Source organism: Saccopteryx leptura, chromosome 8 (assembly GCF_036850995.1).
Source record: "Saccopteryx leptura isolate mSacLep1 chromosome 8, mSacLep1_pri_phased_curated, whole genome shotgun sequence".
NCBI classification, from domain to species: domain Eukaryota; kingdom Metazoa; phylum Chordata; class Mammalia; order Chiroptera; family Emballonuridae; genus Saccopteryx; species Saccopteryx leptura.
In genome coordinates this window covers 89092996-89113972 of record NC_089510.1, presented here as the reverse complement: position 1 = coordinate 89113972, position 20977 = coordinate 89092996, and the positions used below count along the sequence as shown (strand labels likewise).

The 20977-nt window shown below is 38.4% G+C and overlaps 1 protein-coding gene across 5 annotated transcripts in view; it reads right to left on the bottom strand.

Moving 5' to 3' along the window:
• Positions 1 to 12988: 12988 nt before the first annotated feature.
• PDCD10 (programmed cell death 10) overlaps positions 12989 to 20977 on the bottom strand; it is a 48139-nt gene continuing 40150 nt past the window's right edge. For all 5 annotated transcript variants that reach the window (XM_066347526.1, XM_066347530.1, XM_066347529.1 and 2 more), the window contains exons 6-8: positions 17242 to 17320; positions 16976 to 17058; positions 12989 to 13612 (exon numbers count right to left, since the gene is read on the bottom strand). In XM_066347526.1, the coding sequence (XP_066203623.1) occupies positions 13531 to 13612; positions 16976 to 17058; positions 17242 to 17320 (244 nt within the window). In that variant the 3' untranslated portion in view covers positions 12989 to 13530. The remainder of the gene's footprint in view (positions 13613 to 16975; positions 17059 to 17241; positions 17321 to 20977) is intronic.

The window sequence follows — 20977 nt, the reverse complement described above, 5'->3', positions numbered from 1 at the left end:
CTCTCTCTTCCCCTCCCGCAGCCAAGGCTCCATTGGAGCAAAGATGGCCCGGGCGCTGGGGATGGCTCTGTGGCCTCTGCCTCAGGCGCTAGAGTGGCTCTGGTCGCAACATGGCGACGCCCAGGATGGGCAGAGCATCGCCCCCTGGTGGGCAGAGCGTCGCCCCATGGTGGGCGTGCCGGGTGGATCCCGGTCCAGCGGTGGATCCCGGTCCGGCGCATGCGGGAGTCTGTCTGACTGTCTCTCCCTGTTTCCAGCTTCAGAAAAATGCAAAAAAAAAAAAAAAAAAAAAAGTTTGGGGACCCCTGGTTTAAGCACTAAATGGTTTATAGACTGGCTAGGCACAGGTATCTTAGAACCAGCTAATTGGGGTATCTAATCAAGAATGGACTATGTATGTTGGCGTGTTTTCTTCTTGTTTTGTATTTGGGATGGAAGGAGGGAAGCTGGGGTGGAGGACTCAGCACAGATCAGGATTCTCACCACTAATCATGGAAAAGCTACACCTGAAATTATTTTCCTATGCTTCTGTGATTTTTGTGTTTTTGAACACACAGGAGGGAAAAGAACAGGTAAGGATTGTTGTTCCTTTGTGTTTTCTTATTACCTGGGAAGTATCTGTTGTGTATGTTTTTCTCTCTTAAGCAGGAAATAAAAAGTAGAAAGCAAATAAATAACAAAATCTAGCTTTATAAGTCATAGGTAGAATTGTGTGGATTATCTTCTTCTTAAATTATAAGAAAATTCTGATTAGCCAGGGAAATTCTGCAGCTGATAATTGTGCAAGACAAGCAGAAAGAAGAGCAATGCATACTGTCCACCTCCTTCATTTTAGTGGTAAGTTATCAGGACAAGGGGGCAGGGAGGAGGCAAAAAGTATCGAGAGAAATAGAGAAGAGAATAAATGTAGTATTTTGACATTAGGAAAATAAGTACTAAATGTTAATATTCCAGAAATAAAGTTACCCAAAACTACTACTAAAGCAATTACCAAATTTGATGTAAATACTAAAAAGTACTGGAAGATCATCCCGGAACCCAACCAGGGCTGGGAATTGGATTATTTTATTTCAACAGCTGTCAATTGGATTTTCATCTAAATGCACCTTGAGAAAGTTTCTAGCTGTTTCTTTTGTTGTTTCTATGCTACTCTTTCACTACAAACTGAAAACTGACCCTCAGATCCACTTTCCCCGCCTTACCCTTCCTCAGCTCTGCTTCCTCCCAGTGTTGCTCATGTGCACCCCTTGGCTTCAGAGCTTCCCTGCTTCTTTCAGCTTCCTCTCCCACTGCCAACCAAGCTTTAGAATTGTCCAGTTGAAAAGTCGGAGGAAGCATCTGAAGTGCCTGGCTCACCATGAGCAAAGCCATGCTACGACACGGCTGCCTCAAAGGCCATCCTCCAGCCAGTTTTAGCTCTTTCCACCCCTGGTGCAGTAAGTGTCACCATGAAAGGTCACAAAGAAACAGCCAAGGTCTCTTTCCTTCAGCAGTGACACACCGTAGGTGAGGCAGGTTCCTTTAGACTCTCGAGTCTGGAGAAAACCAAGGTAGCTCAGCTAGTGCTTCTGAGTACCATCAAAAAAGGAGACAGCCAAGAAATATGTTTGTGAGTATCTGCTATTCAGAGAAACATTCTACCCATACTTACAAAATCGGACACTGTAGGATAATTAAAAAATAAAACAAGATATTAAATATGTGAGTGAATAGCAGATTTGATTCAGACAGATGACTGCTAGTTCCCTGCAGTGGTAACAAATGACTGGCTTTATTTTTTTAAAGGTCTTAGTAACACATGCTTGAAAAAGCTTAGCACTCTCCCTTGGAAAATAAATGTCAAACTGTCAAAATCATAAAAACTCAAACAATTTTTGGAAAAAGTTTAATGAAAAAAAAATCCATAAACATTATAAAGAAATCCAATGCAAATGCCAGTCAAGAAAGCAGGTGAAATAGACCAGTATACAGCCATTCCCCTATAGAAATCTTACTTCCTTTGGAATTGAATCTATATAATTTCTTGTCAAGTTTCACTTAGCATAATGTCCTGTTGTTAATTTGTAGCTTTTTAGGCAATGTGCCCAGGTAAAGAGACATCTTATCTGAAACATTTCTTGTTCTCTTATTTAGCATCTTTACAAAACAAGTATCTTAATTATTTCATGCCACGGAAACATTTTAGTACATTTATGAGATAGTAGAATCCTCCTCTGGGACATTTCCCTTCTTCCCCTAATTTCTTTCCTTTGTAGGTCTGAAAGACACAGTATGAAAAGTCATTTACATTCTTGTTTTTTTCATGGTCTTTATTCCTTTTTTTAGTATAAGGTGACCAACATTTTTACAATGAAAAGGAGGACAAAAATAAATTGAAAATATCATAAATAAAAGAAACATTTTATTCATTGCAACAATAATATACTATCATATAATAAATGCGTAATAAAAACATTTGTAATATTTTATTGTAATTATGCTTACATGCCTTTTAATTTTTAATAATAACTGTAAGAAAAAAGTACTCATTTAGATACAAATATGTCACATCACACAGAGTGGATCGACTGTGTATTGATTGAATACAGACAGACATTTACAGATTAGTCTTCCAATATCAAAAAGGAGGACATGTAGGACACTTTTCGAGGGAGGATGGAACTTACAAAAGAAGGACTGTCCTCCCTAAAGGAGGATTGGTCACCTTATTCAGTATTAATTTCAGCATCTATCTTAGGTCTTCCTTAAGGTGTCTAAAAGCTCAACAGTTTTTCTTAACATTTTCTTCCCTGGTTCTTTTCTCTGTTGCTCTGCAAGAAAAGAAGAAAAACAACAAAAAAAGAAAACCCTCTGTTTTCATATAACACCCTTACTCATCTCCTAATCTTCTCTCCAGGTTTTCTACACTTAACATACATTTGAAATTATTGAAGCAAACATAGTCTAATGGGCCATTCTTTCAGTATCTGTGCAGTGCCTACAAGGCCTTGAGCACTCTCCGTTCAGGCGGTCTTCCTCTCTGGTCTGCCTCTGAGTATTGTTCTGTGTTTTAGGAATTCAGTATCTGTGCAGTGCCTACAAGGTCTGGAGCACTCCGTTCAGGCTGTCTTCCTCTCTGGTCTGCCTCTGAGCATTGTTCTGTTTTAGGAATTCAGTATCTGTGCAGTGCCTACAAGGTCTGGAGCACTCCGTTCAGGCTGTCTTCCTCTCTGGTCTGCCTCTGAGCATTGTTCTGTGTTTTAGGAATTCAGTATCTGTGCAGTGCCTACAAGGCCTTGAGCACTCTCTGTTCAGGCTGTCTCCCTCTCTGGTCTGCCTCTGAGCATTGTTCTGTGTTTTAGGAATTCAGTATCTGTGCAGTGCCTACAAGGTCTGGAGCACTCTCCGTTCAGGCTGTCTTCCTCTCTGGTCCGCCTCTGAGCATTGTTCTGTGTTTTAGGAAGAGGATAGAATTCTGTAACATTGTAATGTCAATAAAATTATTTAACAAATATAATTTATTAGTCTTATTTTTTTTTCAACTAAAATGAACTATATCTTATCCTTCTTTAGGCCTGTTTGTTGGTAAGCTATAGTCTGGGGGGGGGGGGGTCAAAATATAACCATTGATTTGCCAAATTTAAAAAGTAAGATTATTTATAGCCAGAACCCAAATTACTCTAATGACTGACCTCATCAGTTATATCACAATCACAGTTTAAAGACAGTGGAATATTTTGCAATGGATTAAATTCTAAAATCAGATTTTTAAACTGTTAGTTCTTCTCAGTGGTTCTGTTGTCTCTTCTCCCTTTACAAGTCTTAGCAACAGATCCAGACTCCCTCCCTGGAATCTGTTATGGTTAGTTTAATGTGTCAGCTTGGCTGAGAGGGGGTACCCAGATAATTGGTCAAAGATTATTTTGAGTAATTCTGCGTGGGTTTTCTGGGTGATATTAACATTTAAGTCAGTAGACTGAGTAAAGCAGATTACCTCCATAACATAGGCGGGCCTCATCCAACCAGTCAAAGATCAGGCTAGAGAAAAAAGGCTGACCCTACCCTGAGTAAGAAATAATTCTTTCCTGCCTCATGGTCTTTGAATTGGGATATTGACTTCTTTCTTACCCTCAGACTGGAATTGCTCCATTGGCTTTCTTGGTCCTCAGGCTTTCAGACTCAGACTGGAACTAAAGTATTGTCCTCTGGGTCCCCAGCTTGCCAACTCACCATGAAGGTCTTGGTACGTATCGGTCTTCATAATCACATGAGCCAGTTCCTTATATTAGAATCTCTCATCTGTATATAGATGCTCCTTGACTCCCAATGGAATTATATCCCAATAAACCCATTGTAAATTGAAAACAGCATAAATTAAAATGCATTTAATACAACTAACCTACTAAACATCATAGTTTAGCCAAGCCTACCTTAATGATGCTCTGGACACATTAGCCTACAGTTGTGAAAAGCCCAATTCAAATTTAAATTTGAAGTGTGGTTTCTACTGAATGCATATCACTCTCATACTATCACGAAGTGGAAAAATCCTAAGTCAGGGACCATCTGTGTGTGTGCTTGCATGTGTGTGTGTGTTTATATATAAAATCTATTGGATCTGTTTCTCTGGAAAACCCCAACTAATACAAAGTTCTACTGCCTATCACTATCCCATTTTTCCCTCAAGGGAAGAAAGCAGAGAGCGAGCCCTGGGCACAATACAATGAGGGTAGTTTCTTTAAGAGTAAAAAGAATGAGAGAAACTAACATTTTCTGGTGGGCCTCTTACATGCCCCATAATTTGACAGATGAGGAAACTAAAATTCAGGTTATGATTTATGTAAGAGGCAGAATAGCTATCTCACGTCAAGATACGTTTCAAAGAAATAAACTTTACAATGTAATTTTCATTCTCTAAACCCTTGTATGAGACAAGTGTACACTCTCTTCAGGAACACTTTCAGGAACCACCAACATGTTTCTGTCTGTGGTGTTGACCCTGCTGTGGAGCAGCTCACTAATAAGCTCTCACCATTTCTTCTGGCTGGTATCTCCCCTGCTCTTTCTCAGTTCTTTGTGGGATCCCATTTCCATTTTATCATGATATTAACAATACAACTTTGTTTTGTCATTTTCAAGAGCACTATTCTTTTCAGTCACTGGCATCCGATTTTACTTGCCCTGTATTGTAAGTCATGAATTCCATATTCCAGGCAGGCAATTTCTTGAGCAGTGAATTGTGGTCCCAAAAATTCAAATTAAAGGCTCCACACCCAATGTGATATTTGTAGATAGTGCCCTTGGGAAGTCATTAGGTTTATATGAGGTCAGGATGGTGGGGCCTGCATGATGGGAGTAGTACCCTTGTAAAAGACACCTGCACGCTCTCTCTGTCTCCCCCAGCTCCTCTTCCCCCCCAGTGAGAAGGCGGTCACCTACAAGCCAGGAGGAGAGAGCCCTCACCAGAAGCTGACTAGGCTGACATTCTGATCTCAGACTTCCAGCCTCCAGATCTGCAGGGAAAAGAAATCGTTGTTTAAGGCTTGCAGTTAACGGTATTTCCTTACAGCAGCCAAAGTAGACCAATACATGTGATTTAGCCATCATTAATAACTAGATTTACTCAAAGTTCAGACTATTCCATCACTTACCAGTTAATCTGCATAGTTCACTGGATGACTGAAAATAATCACTGGACTCAATAGACATTATTTCTTAATTCAAAGCCCATGAGTATTCCATTTTAGCCAACATGAATATGCCATTTCGAACTTGGTCAGAACAGAAATGTGTGTCCAAGTTAACCTGCAAGGGAGCAGCAGGAATGCCAAGACCCGGGACAGAGCGGTGGGGCTTACTTCCTCCGCGGGCTGCCCACATATGGGAGGGGCTGGAAGAGCTGAGCAGAGGGCCCGCGGCTTCCTCCTGAGCGCGGCTCCCCCCTGAGCGCGGCTCCCCCCTGAGCGCGTCCTCCCATGAAAAACACTAGTGATAACTAAGCCCTAAGGCACCGTCTTTTAAGCCATAGGTTTCGGCAATTTTTCACAAACCAGCAGAATTATTTTAGGATTTATGTTTTGGATTAAACTGACTACTATAGTCTAATAATAAAGAATATACAATCTTCTCAAGTATACATGAAACATTCACATAGATATGCAAAAATCTGATCATATATCAGGGCACATAGAAAACACTAGCAAGTACTATAAAGTTATTGCAAACTACTTGCAATTATAATGCAACAAAATTAGAAATTAATAATGCAGCTGTGGTGGCAGCTAGACAGACACAAGCAGAGCAAGGACGGGCCAGGCACAGAAGGCCACCAGGGCAGAAAGCCCCAGGTGCTTAGCAACGGGTAAAACTGGGAAACAAGGACCTACCCCCAGGGTGACCTTCCTCCTTTTGCTCATCATGTGGTTTAAACCAGTGGTCCCCAACCTTCTTTGGGCACAGACCGGTTTAATGTCAGAAAATATTTTCACAGACCAGCCTTTAGGGTGGGACAGATAAATGTATCACGTGACCGAGACAAGAGTCAAGAGTGAGTCTTAGACGGATGTAACAGAGGGAATCTGGTCATTTAAAAAAAATAAAACATCATTCAGACTTAAATATAAATAAAAAGGAAATAATGTAAGTAATTTATTCTTTCTCTGTGGACCAGCACCAAATGGCCCACGGACTGGTACCAGTCCGTGGCCCGGGGGTTGGGGACCACTGGTTTAAACCACCTGATTGCGTATTACTGGTCATGTGGTTTGGACTCTCCTGACCTTTACTCCTCTGGCATGTGGCTTGTCATGTGAGTCACTCTCAGAGGGGGACAAGCAAGGGGCCAGAGATTAGCGCTTAAGCATTAAACCCCAGAGATGTAACATCTAGGCCTCAGTTGCGTTTCAGCTCCAGACCCAGAAAGCAGCAAAGGCAGACAGAGGGAAGCCCTGCTGACCTCAGGACCAGCTGCACTGACTGTACCCCTGCCTTAGCTCCGGTCAGCCAGTGAAGACCATGACCCTGAAAAAACACACCTGGAGAGCTGATGACTATTTCACTGAGATCTTCCGTGGGACCTCCCCCTCCCCTAAGATCCTGTCCTTAAGATTCCCTAGGATGGAGGCTGCAGCTCGCTTTCTCCTTCCAGGGGCCCACCTGCGCCTTCCTCTGCTCTCCCCCTTGTCTTCCCCCAGGCACCTTTTCCTTGCTTCTCCATTTGGTCCATGAACCAGTACTGTCTACCAGAAATTTCATGCTAGACCATGAAAGTTAACCACCCCGATGTATGAAGATTAGAGCCCCACTGGCATGAGATTTCTGGCAGAGCAGTGAAAACCACTGCTGTACGGGCTCAACACACTGGCAACCAGGGGAGAAGTGGGCAGCAGCAGCTGCCCCGGGCTAGCACTCTGAACCCGTTTTTACCCCTTGCTCTTTCTTCCTGCATGTCCAGTAAATTCTTCCTTTACTTACTGCACTTCGGCTCATGATTTAATTCTCTCAAGAAGATAAGAATTGAGGTCTCATCACTCCCACTGACACACAACCAAAAAGGCTTTCCACTTGGAAATTAAAGATATTCTAATAAACTTAACTATAAGGCAAAATAGGAGATATAAACAAAAGTTACAGAATTTCTGAAAATAATGATAAATACAGCTATGGAATATGTTCTAAGCAGTGATCAGAGAATATTTCATAGCACTAAATACCTATGCATATTGATAAAAAATAAAAATTATGTTCCCATTTTGAGTTTAGAACAAAGCAAATCAAAAATTAAAAAAGCCCAAGGAATAAAATAATAAATACAAAAACAGAAACTAAAATGAAAAAAATTGAAATTAAAAAAGTAGATAACATAAATAGTACAACCAAATTAATGAGTAAAACCCTGTAAAAACAAAAACATGGACAAAGGATTGGCTAGTTTAATAAAGGAGAGAAAGTGCAAATACATAGTATAAGAGATAACATTAGAGAAATAACTATTGCTAGAGAAAAAAGTTTTAAACATTAAAGATTAGTTCACTAACTTCAATGAAAATACATATGAATACCTAAAGGATATGGATATTTCCTTAGAAAAATACAGTTTAGCAAAATGTCTCATACAGTTTAAAAAATCAATTTACATAAAAGAAAGATATCAGGGAATTATTCCACAAAAAAGCACCAAGCTCCAGTGGTTTTGTGAAGAAATTGATAAATTTGTCTACATAAAAATTTTAAAAGTTTGTATGATAAAATAAAAACCATAGAAAAATCAAAATCACAAAAAACATAAAAATAGTCCTTATACATGAAAGATGTTTAACTCCGCTAAAATAGGAGAATTAGCAAATTAAAGCTACAATGAGATACCATTTTTTTACCCATCAGATTGACAAAAATTAAAAAGCTTGACAATATGATAGTGAAGCTCTGGGGAAAGTCTTCCACATTGCTGGTGGGATGTGAACGGCCACATCTTCATGGAAAGGAATTTGGCCATCTCTAATAAGTCACGTGCATAGACCCTTTGACGAAGGGTCTGCCTTCGTCATCTACTCTGAAGGTACACCTCAAATGAAGCAGAAATGCCTATCTAAAATCATTCATCCTAACATTATTTGTAATTTTGCAAAATATTGAACACCACTTAAATGTCTGAGCAGTGGATTGATAGGATGAAATATGGTATCTATATACCATGGAACACTGAGCATCTACAAAAAGAGAGAGAGCAAGATCACTAGGAACTTGAACTTATATAGGGAGTGATTACTGGAGATGCTTACTGAAAAATGCAAAATCCATAAAAGCATGTATGTGAAAGAGCAAATAAGATACAAAAAGGCGCTCAACATCATTTGTAATTAGGGAAATGCAAATGTAAACCATGAGATATCAGATTGTATCTCCAAGAATGTAAATAAAAATACTCATTAACAAATGTTGGTCAGGATGCGGAGAAACAAGAGGTCTCATACATTGCTGGGAATGTAAAATAGTACATGCACTTAGAAATCAGTTTGAGTTTTTTTAAAAGTTAAATATAAATTTATCACACAATCCAACAATTCCACTAAAAAAAATAATAAAAACCATGTCCAAATAAAGACATGCAAGTGAATGTTCATTGTAGCATGATGCATTATAGTAAAAAAGGAAGCAGCTCAAATGTCCACTATTAAATTGATAAACAAAACATACATAGCTCAAACGGGATACTATTCAGCAATAATGAAAAAAATGCTGATACGTACAGAAACATAAATAAACCTTGAACATATGCAAATAAAAGAAGCCAGACTCAAAGAAAATCAGTGTATTTATATGAAATACCCAGAAAAAAAAATCTATAAACAGAAAAAGTAACTATTGGCTGCCTGGAACGAGGGAGGAGCCAGGGGGAGGAGGGAGTAAGGGTTAACTGTACCAGCAATGAGGAATTTTCCCGGACCGACGAAAACGTTCTAAAATTGGACTGGTATGGTCAGGATGCACAACTCTTAAAATGGGTGAATTTTGTGACATTAAATTATACTGCAATAGACTGTTTTGTTAAAAAAGGACATATATGTGAATTTTGAGATGTTACATATCAATAGCTGTTTTTTCTTTTAAAGAGCATGTATTGTAGATAGAATGACCAACCCTCCCAGTTTGTCTGATTTGCAGTTTTAGCTTCAACTTAAAGTTGTGTTCCAAGAAAGTTCTTAGTCTTAGGCAAATCAGATAGGTCTCCCTACATGTACGCTACCTTTGGTGTAAGAAAGAGGGGGAAGAAGAAAACACATCTATTTTCTTCATAAAAAGAAACATGGAAAAAAGTAGTGAAGTTGAATACCTGTAAGGGGTGGGGCTGAGGGAGATGGAGCAGAAAGATGAGTGACACTTCTCACTATACCTTTTAATATAGTTCTGACTTTTAGAACCATGTTAATGTTCTATATTTAAAAAAATAATATTAAATCAAGAATGGGAAGTGTGTGTGGGGAGAGGGGACTTAAACTTGGAAGAAAATGGAAATAAATAAACCCAATTTATTTCAAACAAATAATCACAGTGAAAGAGGAAAAAAATGAACGAGTCAAAATAATTTATGAACAAAGGATGTACTTACATATACTTAGTCTTGGGCAGGGTACAGATCAGAAGAAGATACAATCTTGCAGGCTATTAAGTGTTTTTTACAGTGATGTGGGCAAAAGCAAGAAAAACTATTTTAGATGTATTATAGGATTGAATTAGCAAGTAAACTGATGGCCTTTTGGGAAGCCAGTAAATTGAGGAAGAAGATACATAGAATGGAATGGGGAAGGCAGATGGATCGAAACTGGAGGCATTAGTGTGAACACCTGACTTCTAAAATCAAACACGGGCATGAGCACATGTAAATGTGTACATGCATATTTGTAAGTATAAGCACATGTCCTAGTTGTTTGGTGAACAAGCCTAGCAGCAGGAAAACAACTAGTAACAATGAGCATACACAGCAGCCACAGCTATTTTATCTGTTACTCCCAAGGATTTCCCTTGGAAAAACTGCTGATTCTATATCCTGGAACACCTTTAATTTACGATAATGTGCTTAAAAATGTAAAATAAAAGCTAGCAGATGCCACAAGGAAATAGGAGCCACATTGAAGAAACTCCTACTGGTGAAATCAAGACAATTTAAGCACCAAAGTAATGTGACACAAGCCATTGAAGAAATAGAAAGCCAGGAGTTCAAAACAATAGTTAATACAAACATTTACATAATGAAGAAAGGAGGATTCCTGCTTACAGCAGAATGCCGAGGGCTAACCGGTACATGGGAAAGAAATGCTGGAATTGGAAAAACATCACCATTTTGCAACTGTCAAAATAAAGAAGGAATGAACAAGAATCATTATGGATGCTAAATCCAGACTGCTTAGGAGATACAGGTAAAAAAAGTAACTACACATTGGAGAATCTGAACAACACCCTGACCTGGTGACCAAAATGAACATCACCAATGAGGAGCAGATGGTCACTGTATGCCTCCAGATATGACACCGGATGACACCACCAATGTAGTATGCTGAGAATGCACCTGAGTCTAATGAGGAAATCCAAAATGAAAAACATTCTCTTCAAAAGGGGGGTAGAGACAGAAGAATGTATTCTTCAAAATCATGTATGTCAATGTCATAAAAGGCAGAGGGAGCCATGGCAATGATACCGAGTAAAGGAGATTTTAGGAAGGGTAAATCAATGAGCAAGTAATAGGTGGATCTGGGTAAAAGATGTAAAAATGTTTTGTACTATTCTGATTTTTGCTAATTTTCTATAAATTAGACATCATGTAAAAATTTTTAAAAATTAGGAGGGGCTGATATCGGGTTGCCAATCTCATTTTTTGCCAAATAAAGTTATTAAAATGTATCCATTATAAAAAACAAAATCACCATCTATGATTGTATCACTTTGTTTAAAGAAAGTCTGAGGGAGGCTATTTTAAACATCCAAAAAATAGCCCTGATGCAAATAAAAGAACAACCTTTTAAAATATAACTCAGATTTATAAAAAGTCGTCATTGTCCTCTCCCCCACTTTCCTGTGCACCAAGGAGAGCTCTGTCCGCGTGGTTTATTTGGGGCAGTGGGCGCGTCAGCTTGGTGGGAAGAGCATGGAGCCTGGAGAAAAATGCTGCATTCAAACCCTGGCTCCAGCTGTTACCAGCTCTTGTAATCTAAGATCTCTTAGCCAGTTTCCTCACCTACAAGGCAGATAGCTACATCACAGAGCTGTTGTGAGAATTAAATTAATGTATCAAAAGAATGCTTCACACAGGGAAGGTGCTCAACAATGTCTCCTTGTCTTCCTTTCTCCTTGGGAGCACCTTCCTGCTCTCGGGAGGAGTATCAGACTGGAGCCACATGGGCCTTTTATTCCCTGACCCAACCCAAGTTCAGCCGGGAGGATAATGTAAGAAACTGAATTCTCCTGAGAATAAACCTCCTTTCTGAAGGTAAATTTCATGACCACCAAAGCCAGAGATATGGTATAGTGAAATAAAAAGAATAAGGCGTACAGAAACAGATGAGCTGTGGCACGGCTGGTAGCTGATGTGTTCTGTTAAGGAGATAAAGACAACAGGAGGAAGTAGCGGTTTATGTCAGAGAAGTCTGATACTCAAAATACATGTATATACATATTTTCCACATATTTATGTCTGTTTTGAAAATAAACATTCATCTACTTCCAAGAGTAAATAATAGTTCACATCAAAAATAAAAAGTAATAAGATCAACAATTCTATTGGTTTTACTGGCTATGTATCTTGGGAGAAAAATAAAAATCAGTTCAGTAAAATGATACTCATTTTAAATTCATTTTTAAAATGAATAAAAATCATACTCAGTCCATGAAGTATGAGATTTCATCCAGGAGTCTACTATTTTTGCTTCTGTCCACATATTTCAAGTTTACATCTAACAGGCAAATTTCCTTTTTCTATTGCTAACGATAGTAATTATTTAAAAATCTTTTCAAAAATGAAAAAGTTTTAAAAATATTTCAATTGCATTACAGCAAAAAGATATATGTATCTTGCCAACAGAAATTTAGTTTAACATTTAAAATCTTTATAAAATATAAAGAAATTCTGATTTTTCCTTTATTTCATAACTGTAAGATGAAAATGCTTTAACATAAATATTTGATACATAATTTCCTTAAAAATCCTCTACGGTGAAACAAAACTATATATATTCAAAGAATGTATATAATATTATTACCATTCATGACAATTTCAAATCAACTAGCATTGGTATAGCTTCAATTTACTACTAGTTGTGCCTATTTTGGGGAGAAAAGGTCCAAAGCTTAAGCAGGGCCTAGCACACAAGACAGACTTAATTTTACATTGTCATACAGTTCAAAGTGGCATCACAGTGTGGACATGTCTGGAAAAATATTCAGTACCCCATATATAATAACTTAAAAAATACTTCAATTCACTACTTTTTGCCCAGAGGGATTAAGGACAAAAAAGGAAAATTCTTGCTGTTTTATTATCTGATAAACTGCCAGTAAGATCCATTAGAAGGTCTTTAGACACTAATCCAAGTAGTCTTGTCTTCTGATCATTTGTATATATTCACATATATATGTATTCATATTTTCAAGTAAAGAAATGTTTAACAGATGTAAACTATTTATTGAATATTTGCCACCAAATATTGTTAAATACATTATCTTGCAGCATATCGCTTTCAAGTTAAAATGTCAGAAACAAACACCAATATTTACAATTCTTTTAAGGAATGTTATATAATGACACATTAAGGCGTAAATTCTTTTGGCTTATAATTCTTAAAAGAATGATAATAGCAAAAGTGATGCAAAATCTTCAGTGTGAGATTATGATTAAGCTACATTTTACAAAAATATGGTGTGCGATGGCAATAATCCCACTCAACATCCTGGGCTAGACCCCTTCAGGAGGGACCGTCAATTTACACAAACTTTAAAATTTACAGATACAGGCAGTACAGTACTGCCACGGAGAAGTACAACTCTTAACATATACAACTTTCAGGCCACAGTTTTGAAGGTCTGAAGTATCAAGTTGGTTTGATGAATTAGTCGATTGGCACTTATGAACACATTTATTGCCCTGTTCAAAGAAAAAAAGATATTAATTTTTCCAAAAAATTCAATTATTAAAAATATTTATACTTATTCCATCTAATTAACAATAGCAAATGAAATCAATTTAGAAATGAAAGGGTGAGTTAGTACCAAGTATCAATTTTTATTCCAGATTGGAAGCAAATGGAACTCAATCATTTGAAACAATCTAGGAATCACTGCCCCCTAGTGGTTCAGGTTGGCAACTAGCTGTTGGTTGGCTGCTAGTGATTGGTGGCATCTGAACCACCACGGTTCAACCTATAGGTTGAATAACTGATTCAAAAGTAGTCTCCAGCTGTGGTTTTGTAGAAGTTACCAAAATAAAATATGCAAAAGTACTACACACCACCTCAAAATCTGTATGTCAATGGGCATTACAAATATTTCAGAAACAACTAATTACTTTCTTTTTTTTTTTTTTCTTTGTATTTTTCCGAAGCTAGAAACGGGGAGAGACAGTCAGACAGACTCCCGCATGCGCCCGACCGGGATCCACCCGGCACGCCCACCAGGGGGCAACGCTCTGCCCACCAGGGGGTGATGCTCTGCCCCTCCGGGGCGTCGCTCTGTTGCGACCAGAGCCACTCCAGCGCCTGGGGCAGAGGCCAAGGAGCTAACCCCACCGCCCAGGCCATCTTTGCTCCAATGGAGCCTCGGCTGCGGGAGGGGAAGAGAGAGACAGAGAGGAAGGAGAGGGGGAGGGGTGGAGAAGCAGATGGGCGCTTCTCCTGTGTGCCCTGGCCGGGAATCGAACCCGGGACTTCTGCACGCCAGGCCGATGCTCTTCCACTGAGCCAACCAGCCAGAGCACTAATTACTTTCAAATATGATTCATCCAATCTCTTTCACTCTTTCAAAACTATCTTAGAACCCTGAATTGCTTTTTAGAATCAATCCACTTTTAAAATAATCAAAGAATTTCAATATTTTAGAGCTGACAATATATAAAAGTATGATCTTAAAAATGATGTGCTGTAGACATTTCCTACCCGCCCATCACAGCTGACACCCTAGTCCTACAGTGCGGCTGTATCAATTTCTCAATTGCATAGCTAAAGATTTTATCTACTTCCTAGACATTTCTCAAAAAGAGACTGGGAAGAATTAGTTGAATCAATGCAAACTCATCTCCCTATTGAAAGATAACTCGAAGATCAGGCTGTAGTAATTGCAATTTGAGGAAATAGGTACACAAGTCAGGGCACATTATTCTTATACAAATTATTGTAAAAAAAAGCTAAGTGGAGAAATAGTAGCAGGAAGCCTGAGTAATTCACATGCCTGTGTGAGCTGTTAAAAATAACTTTGGGGCCCTGGCTGGTTGGCCCAGTGGTAGAGCATCAGCCCAGCATGTGGAAGTCCTGGGTTCGATTCTCAGCCAGGGCACACAGGAGAAGCACCCATACGCTTCTCCACCCCTCCCCATGGTGGGTGGATCACGGTTAGGTGCATGTGGGAGTATGTCCCTCTGCGTCCCCGCTTTTCACTTCAGAAAAATAAACAAACAAACAAACAAATAACTTTGGAGCCAGCCCTGGATAGTTGACTGAGCAGTAAAACATCAGCCTGGCGTGTGGATATCCCAGGTTCTATTCCCTGTCAGGGCACAGAGAAGCAACAACCGCCTCTTTCTCTACCCTTCCCTCTCGTCCTTCTCTCTCTCTCTCTTTTCCTTCCACAGTCATTGCTCCATTGGAGCGAGTTGACCCAGGTACTGAGGATGGCTCCATGGCCTCTGCCTCAGGTGCTAAAATGGCTCTGGTTGCAACGGGCCAGATGGCAGAGCATTGCCCCCTAGTGGACATGCTAGGTGGATCCTGGTCAGGCACATGCAGGAGTCTGTCTGCCTCTCTGCTTTTTACTTATTAAAAATACAATAAAAAAATAAATAAAATAACTTTGGGGCCAAGGACTGGGATTTTTAAATACTGAACCCAAGTTATCCTAACGTATAAACTTCCAGATTAATGAAAATTAGGCTTTAAAAGAATTTCAACCATTGGTTTTGCTGACAAAATTTCCTGATTCTACTGGATACAAAGAGTTCTTTATAAGGTAATATGCTGCAAAACACAAGGCCTCTTGCATCAGCTTACACATTATATACACACGTGTATATATTTATATATATTTACATATTATATATGTAAAAACACAAAATTTTTTGTTCAACAGCCAACTGCATATCAATAACCAATTTACCTTTTTAGTATACTTCCTCAAAAACTGTCCCTCCTTCCAGGACAGTGAAACACAACTTTTGCAGCACTTTGGGATCTTAAAAAATTGAACCCAAGAGACTCTAATGTGCAAACAAGATTGAGAACCATTAACTTTTAGTGCTGCAGCTCTCAACAGACCTACTGCATCAGTAACATCTGGAACCTTAGAAATAAATACAAATTCTTGGGCCCATCCCAGACAATAAGAAACTGGGAGGGGGACCCACAGCAATTTGTGTTTTAATAGCATAATTTGTTTCTATATAGACTGTATACTAAAAATAATTTTATGTTTTTTTTTTTTTTTCTTTTTTTTTCATTTTTCTGAAGCTGGAAACGGGGAGAGACAGTCAGACAGACTCCCGCATGCGCCCGACCGGGATCCACCCGGCACGCCCACCAGGGGCGACGCTCTGCCCACCAGGGGGCGATGCTCTGCCCATCCTGGGCGTCGCCATGTTGCGACCAGAGCCACTCTAGCGCCTGGGGCAGAGGCCACAGAGCCATCCCCAGCGCCCGGGCCATCTTTGCTCCAATGGAGCCTTGGCTGCGGGAGGGGAAGAGAGAGACAGAGAGGAAAGTGCGGCGGAGGGGTGGAGAAGCAAATGGGCGCTTCTCCTGTGTGCCCTGGCCGGGAATCGAACCCGGGTCCTCCGCACGCTAGGCCGACGCAATAATTTTATGTTTTTTAAATGGTAAAATAAAAAAATTATTTGACAGATAAAACTTATACAAAATGCAAAACAAAATTATACAAAATCCAAATTTCAGTGTTTAGAAGTCAAGTTTTATTAGAGCATGGCCATACACCCTGTGTGCATATTCCCGCGGCTGCTTCTGCACTACAGCAGCACAGGAGAGGCGGGCAGCTGCGCCAAGTCCGAGCCAAAGTATCTGTTATCTGGTGCTTTTCAGAAAAACATCTGCCAACTTCTGCTTTAGACTAGTATGGCTAGATGATCAGCCATTTACTTTTTATTTTTAAGTCTACCTTAGTTAGTAGTTGGCATGAGTATTAACAATAATAGTAAAAAAGGGTTTAATTTATACGGTTTTTTATCATATAAACCACGTAATTCATTTAGTTTTCACAGGAAGGAAGGATGGTAACAAAAAGTACTTACTTGCCATCTTTGAAATAGGTTTTCAGAGTATCACTGAAACTTTTGGAATACTTTACAAATTCTTTCTTTTGGTGTTCAAGTGCCTACAGACATCAAAAATAGTAATAAAAAATACTAAGTAAGAAAAGAAATATCACAAGAGCCAAAGTCAAAGATAGAAGCTTATTCCCAGTAATCAGACCATCTCAGTATTTAATTCAATAAAATGACTAGGTGTGACCCCACAGAGGGTGGCAGTGGGTAGGCAGGGCTTCCAGTAAACTTACCCTGCGGTTCTGGTACTGGTATTTCTTGAAGACATTATTCACTGTATCAAGAAGCTCTTTTATTGCACTAGCTATATCCCTGTAGGGTAAAGAAAAAAAGAAGGCTAAAATAAGTTACATTTGAAAGAAATTCATATATGTGTGTGTGTGTTATTTTAAGAATCACTAATCACACTGTTATTTATTTATTTATTTATTTATTCATTTTAGAGAAGAAGACAGAGAAAGAGAGAGAAAGAGAGAGAAGGGGGAGGAGCAGGAAGCATCAACTCCCATATGCGTCTTGACCAGGCAAGCCCAAGGTTTCGAACTGGCAACCTCAGTGTTCCAGGTCAACGCTTTATCCCTCTGTGCCACCACAGGTCAGGCTAATCACACTGTTAATGACCATACCAACACTGTGTCAAGCTGGGGGAATGACTGGCTGGGAGAGTGGGGGTTTTAGGGTGCACCCCTCTGTGATCCTGATTTCTATTGCCCTGCTAACCAGACAATCCACATCAACTCTCCCAAATTAGTAACATTTCAGTCAACATTACTTACTTAAATTTAAAAGATTATGCCTCTGTCTCTCATCTTTTCCAGTTATAATTTTTCCTTTCTGCACTAATATAGCTGAATTCAAGTTGCCATATTCTCTACTTTTACATCAAGAACAATTGTATGAAATCTTGCTATCACATGTAACTAATTTCTATATTTACCAACACTTCGTGTTATATACCTAATAGTTTGATGTTTTTAAATATTTCCTCCTCAGACACAGCTCTTCTCTCAACACATTTACCTTATCAAGCAACCATGCATTTTCCCCTTCCAAACCTTTATTTATATATTGAAAACACATTGAAATTTCTGGGAGAGACAATACCAGAATATTTTTTCCCTTAACCTTTCCAGCAATCACCCTTTGCTACATGGGGATGTGTCAACACCTCCCTCTCCTCACTAAAGAGAAAAAGAAATCTATAACTCTCACTTGACTACTTGTCCTAGCCATGGACCATTTTTTTCTGAACTTTCTTCTTCTTGTCTTTTATATCTATGCTCTCTTCAATTTTCATGTGCTAACTTCACAGCAATTCTTTTTGGTCAAACTGAACTGAGCCAGATTCTGCATTCAGTACCACGTTCTCTGAGGCAAGCCTGCCATCTGACACACCCATCCCTGCTGTTCAAATGCACACCGAGTGTGAAGATACGAATTAGTATGACATAAATACAGACCATCCCAAATGTAATTTTTATTACTGATTTATTTTTTAAACCACAAATGTCAGATTTAAGATATTTCATACCTTTAAGATACCATAAGGTTTCAGCTTTATTATTTAAAGACACAAAAAATCTCAATGTCCAGATTGTCCAGCTTTCTGAGTGCATGCGTGTGTGTTTGACAGAATATTTCTAGTAAATACATGTAGAAATTCTAAAAATTATCTGGAGATAGGATTTTGGTATGAAAAAAGGTATTTCAGCCTGAAATAGTAATGAGATTTCAATAAATATTTATTACGTCCTGTATGTCAAACATCAGCATCAGGCTCAAACATTAAAACATTAGATACTCAAATAAGACAAGAGTTTTACACAGAAATGACATCTGTGTAGTTTTTCTGCCCGTAGTTTGATGCAGTTTTCAGTTATACGATGGTGCCTTTCACTGATGGTGTTAAGCAAGCTGACTCCTTCTGTATTGCTGTGATGGCTCTAAGTCCATGTAGGCTTAATAAAAGTGTCACATGACCATCTTATTATGTGAGAAACCCCCCCACAATTTTAACAAATAAAAAATGTCAAGTCTCTGAATATGAATGATTCTTCAAATCCACAATGAGCCTATTTAAAACAAAATATAACGGAGAAAATTATACAGTAATTGGAGAACTGTTTATCCACTTTAAAATTCTGCTAAAAAGGATAAAAATGTGCCTTCAGAGCTAATCAAAACATGAACATGTGTTCCATATACAATAATAGCTGGATTCCATAGGTCAAAAGAGCAGTTCTGAAACTGGTTGCTCACGCATTCCCCTGGGAACAAAAACCAAAAGGGATGGCAGGGAAGAGGGGGCTCAGTGGACAATACTTCGTCTCATAATAAACGCTGGGGATTTGAGCTATAAAAGAAAAAAAAGTTCTCCAGGTGATTCTCTGAAAAAGCTGGTCTGGAAAGCACTGTGCGGGAGCCCCAGACCTGGAGCTAAGGTTTGACCTATCATTCGCCACAGAGCATTATATAGACCAAGGCTGTTTATCCTTAGGCTTGGCCTTCTCTAAAGCAATCACAGCAATTTATGTCAAATATTACATCATGGGTAAGTACACAGAACAGCGTTTGCATTTATGGCACCAAAGAAGCTAAATTATATCAGTTAATACCTGAGAGTGTGTTTCCTACAGTAAAAAGGTAAGTAAATACCACTAAAGTAAAAAAATTACTTTATTTAAGTAGAGAACTAGGGAAAACAGGGTAAAAAAACTATGGAATAATTAATTACGTGCTGGAGTTAATGGTTTCTGTGATAAGGGCCACAGAGTGTGGGCAAAATAAAAATGAATTTTAGCAATTTATAGATATTTAAGTGGAACAACTTTGGGGAAACATACTGAAAGAAGACAACAGGCATCAGATGAAATATAAAAACATATCCTATCAAAAAACTGCATAGAATAACAGAACTTATTGTAATAACCCAAATTTCTGTATATTTACGCAAATGTTCTAAAGAAAGGAAATTCATATACTGTATGTTTAGCTTGGTCTAGACTGGACACCTCTGGAAAAGCTAATTTAAGGCCATAATAGAAACCAACCCCTGGAGAATTTCTGACTATGAATATGCAAATGTAGATTATAATGAGTAAATAGATAAATATACAAGTCTCCACTAGTAATCCATTAATTGGAATGTATAGACTTCAAATAAAAACCCTATGAATTTCATAAAATATTTGCATAAACTCAAATGTAGTCAAACAAACATTCATTAATCAAAAGTACTTTAAAACATTTGTTTGCTGGATCATTTTTTCTAATCAAGTCCATAGAGAGAAATTGAAAATAAAAAACACATATTTCATAATACTACAATAGTAGGAAATGTGGGTGGAAGCCAGGTTCTGTGCTAGGCACTTTATGTATAGCATCTCCTTCAATTCTCACAACTATTACAGTCATCTTCACAGGCAGAAACTAGAGTACAGGAATTCAGCACCTTGTCCAAGGCCAAACAGCTAACTACTGAACGGAGAGTCAAACCTAGGTCTGCTAGCACATACAAAAAGACCGGGCTGTTTGTAAACGGACAGGAATCTTTTTTCTACTGTAATCTAATCTGTAACATTACACACAGTACTTGGTATAATAAAATAAGTACCCGAGAGAAGCTTAGTGAAAAATATTGCTAAAATAAATGAATGATGAGCACAATTACCTCAAATATTAGAAAGTAAAACATTTTACAGAAAAAACTTAGTAACTGTAAGTATGTGTGTTTAAAGGGCAAACCATTTTTTTGTTTCAGTAATATTTTAGCTGTTAATTTGTTAAAACAATTTAACAATGGTAACAATATATATGAAAATCAATCTATCTATATCTAAGTAACAAAGTAACACAAATAATTATTACCTATAGCTATGTATATGCTAATTAATACATTGTTGAATTTTAGTCTCAGAAACAATATATATCATGAACAAACTTTCCATGGCAAATCATTTCTCCTAAAAT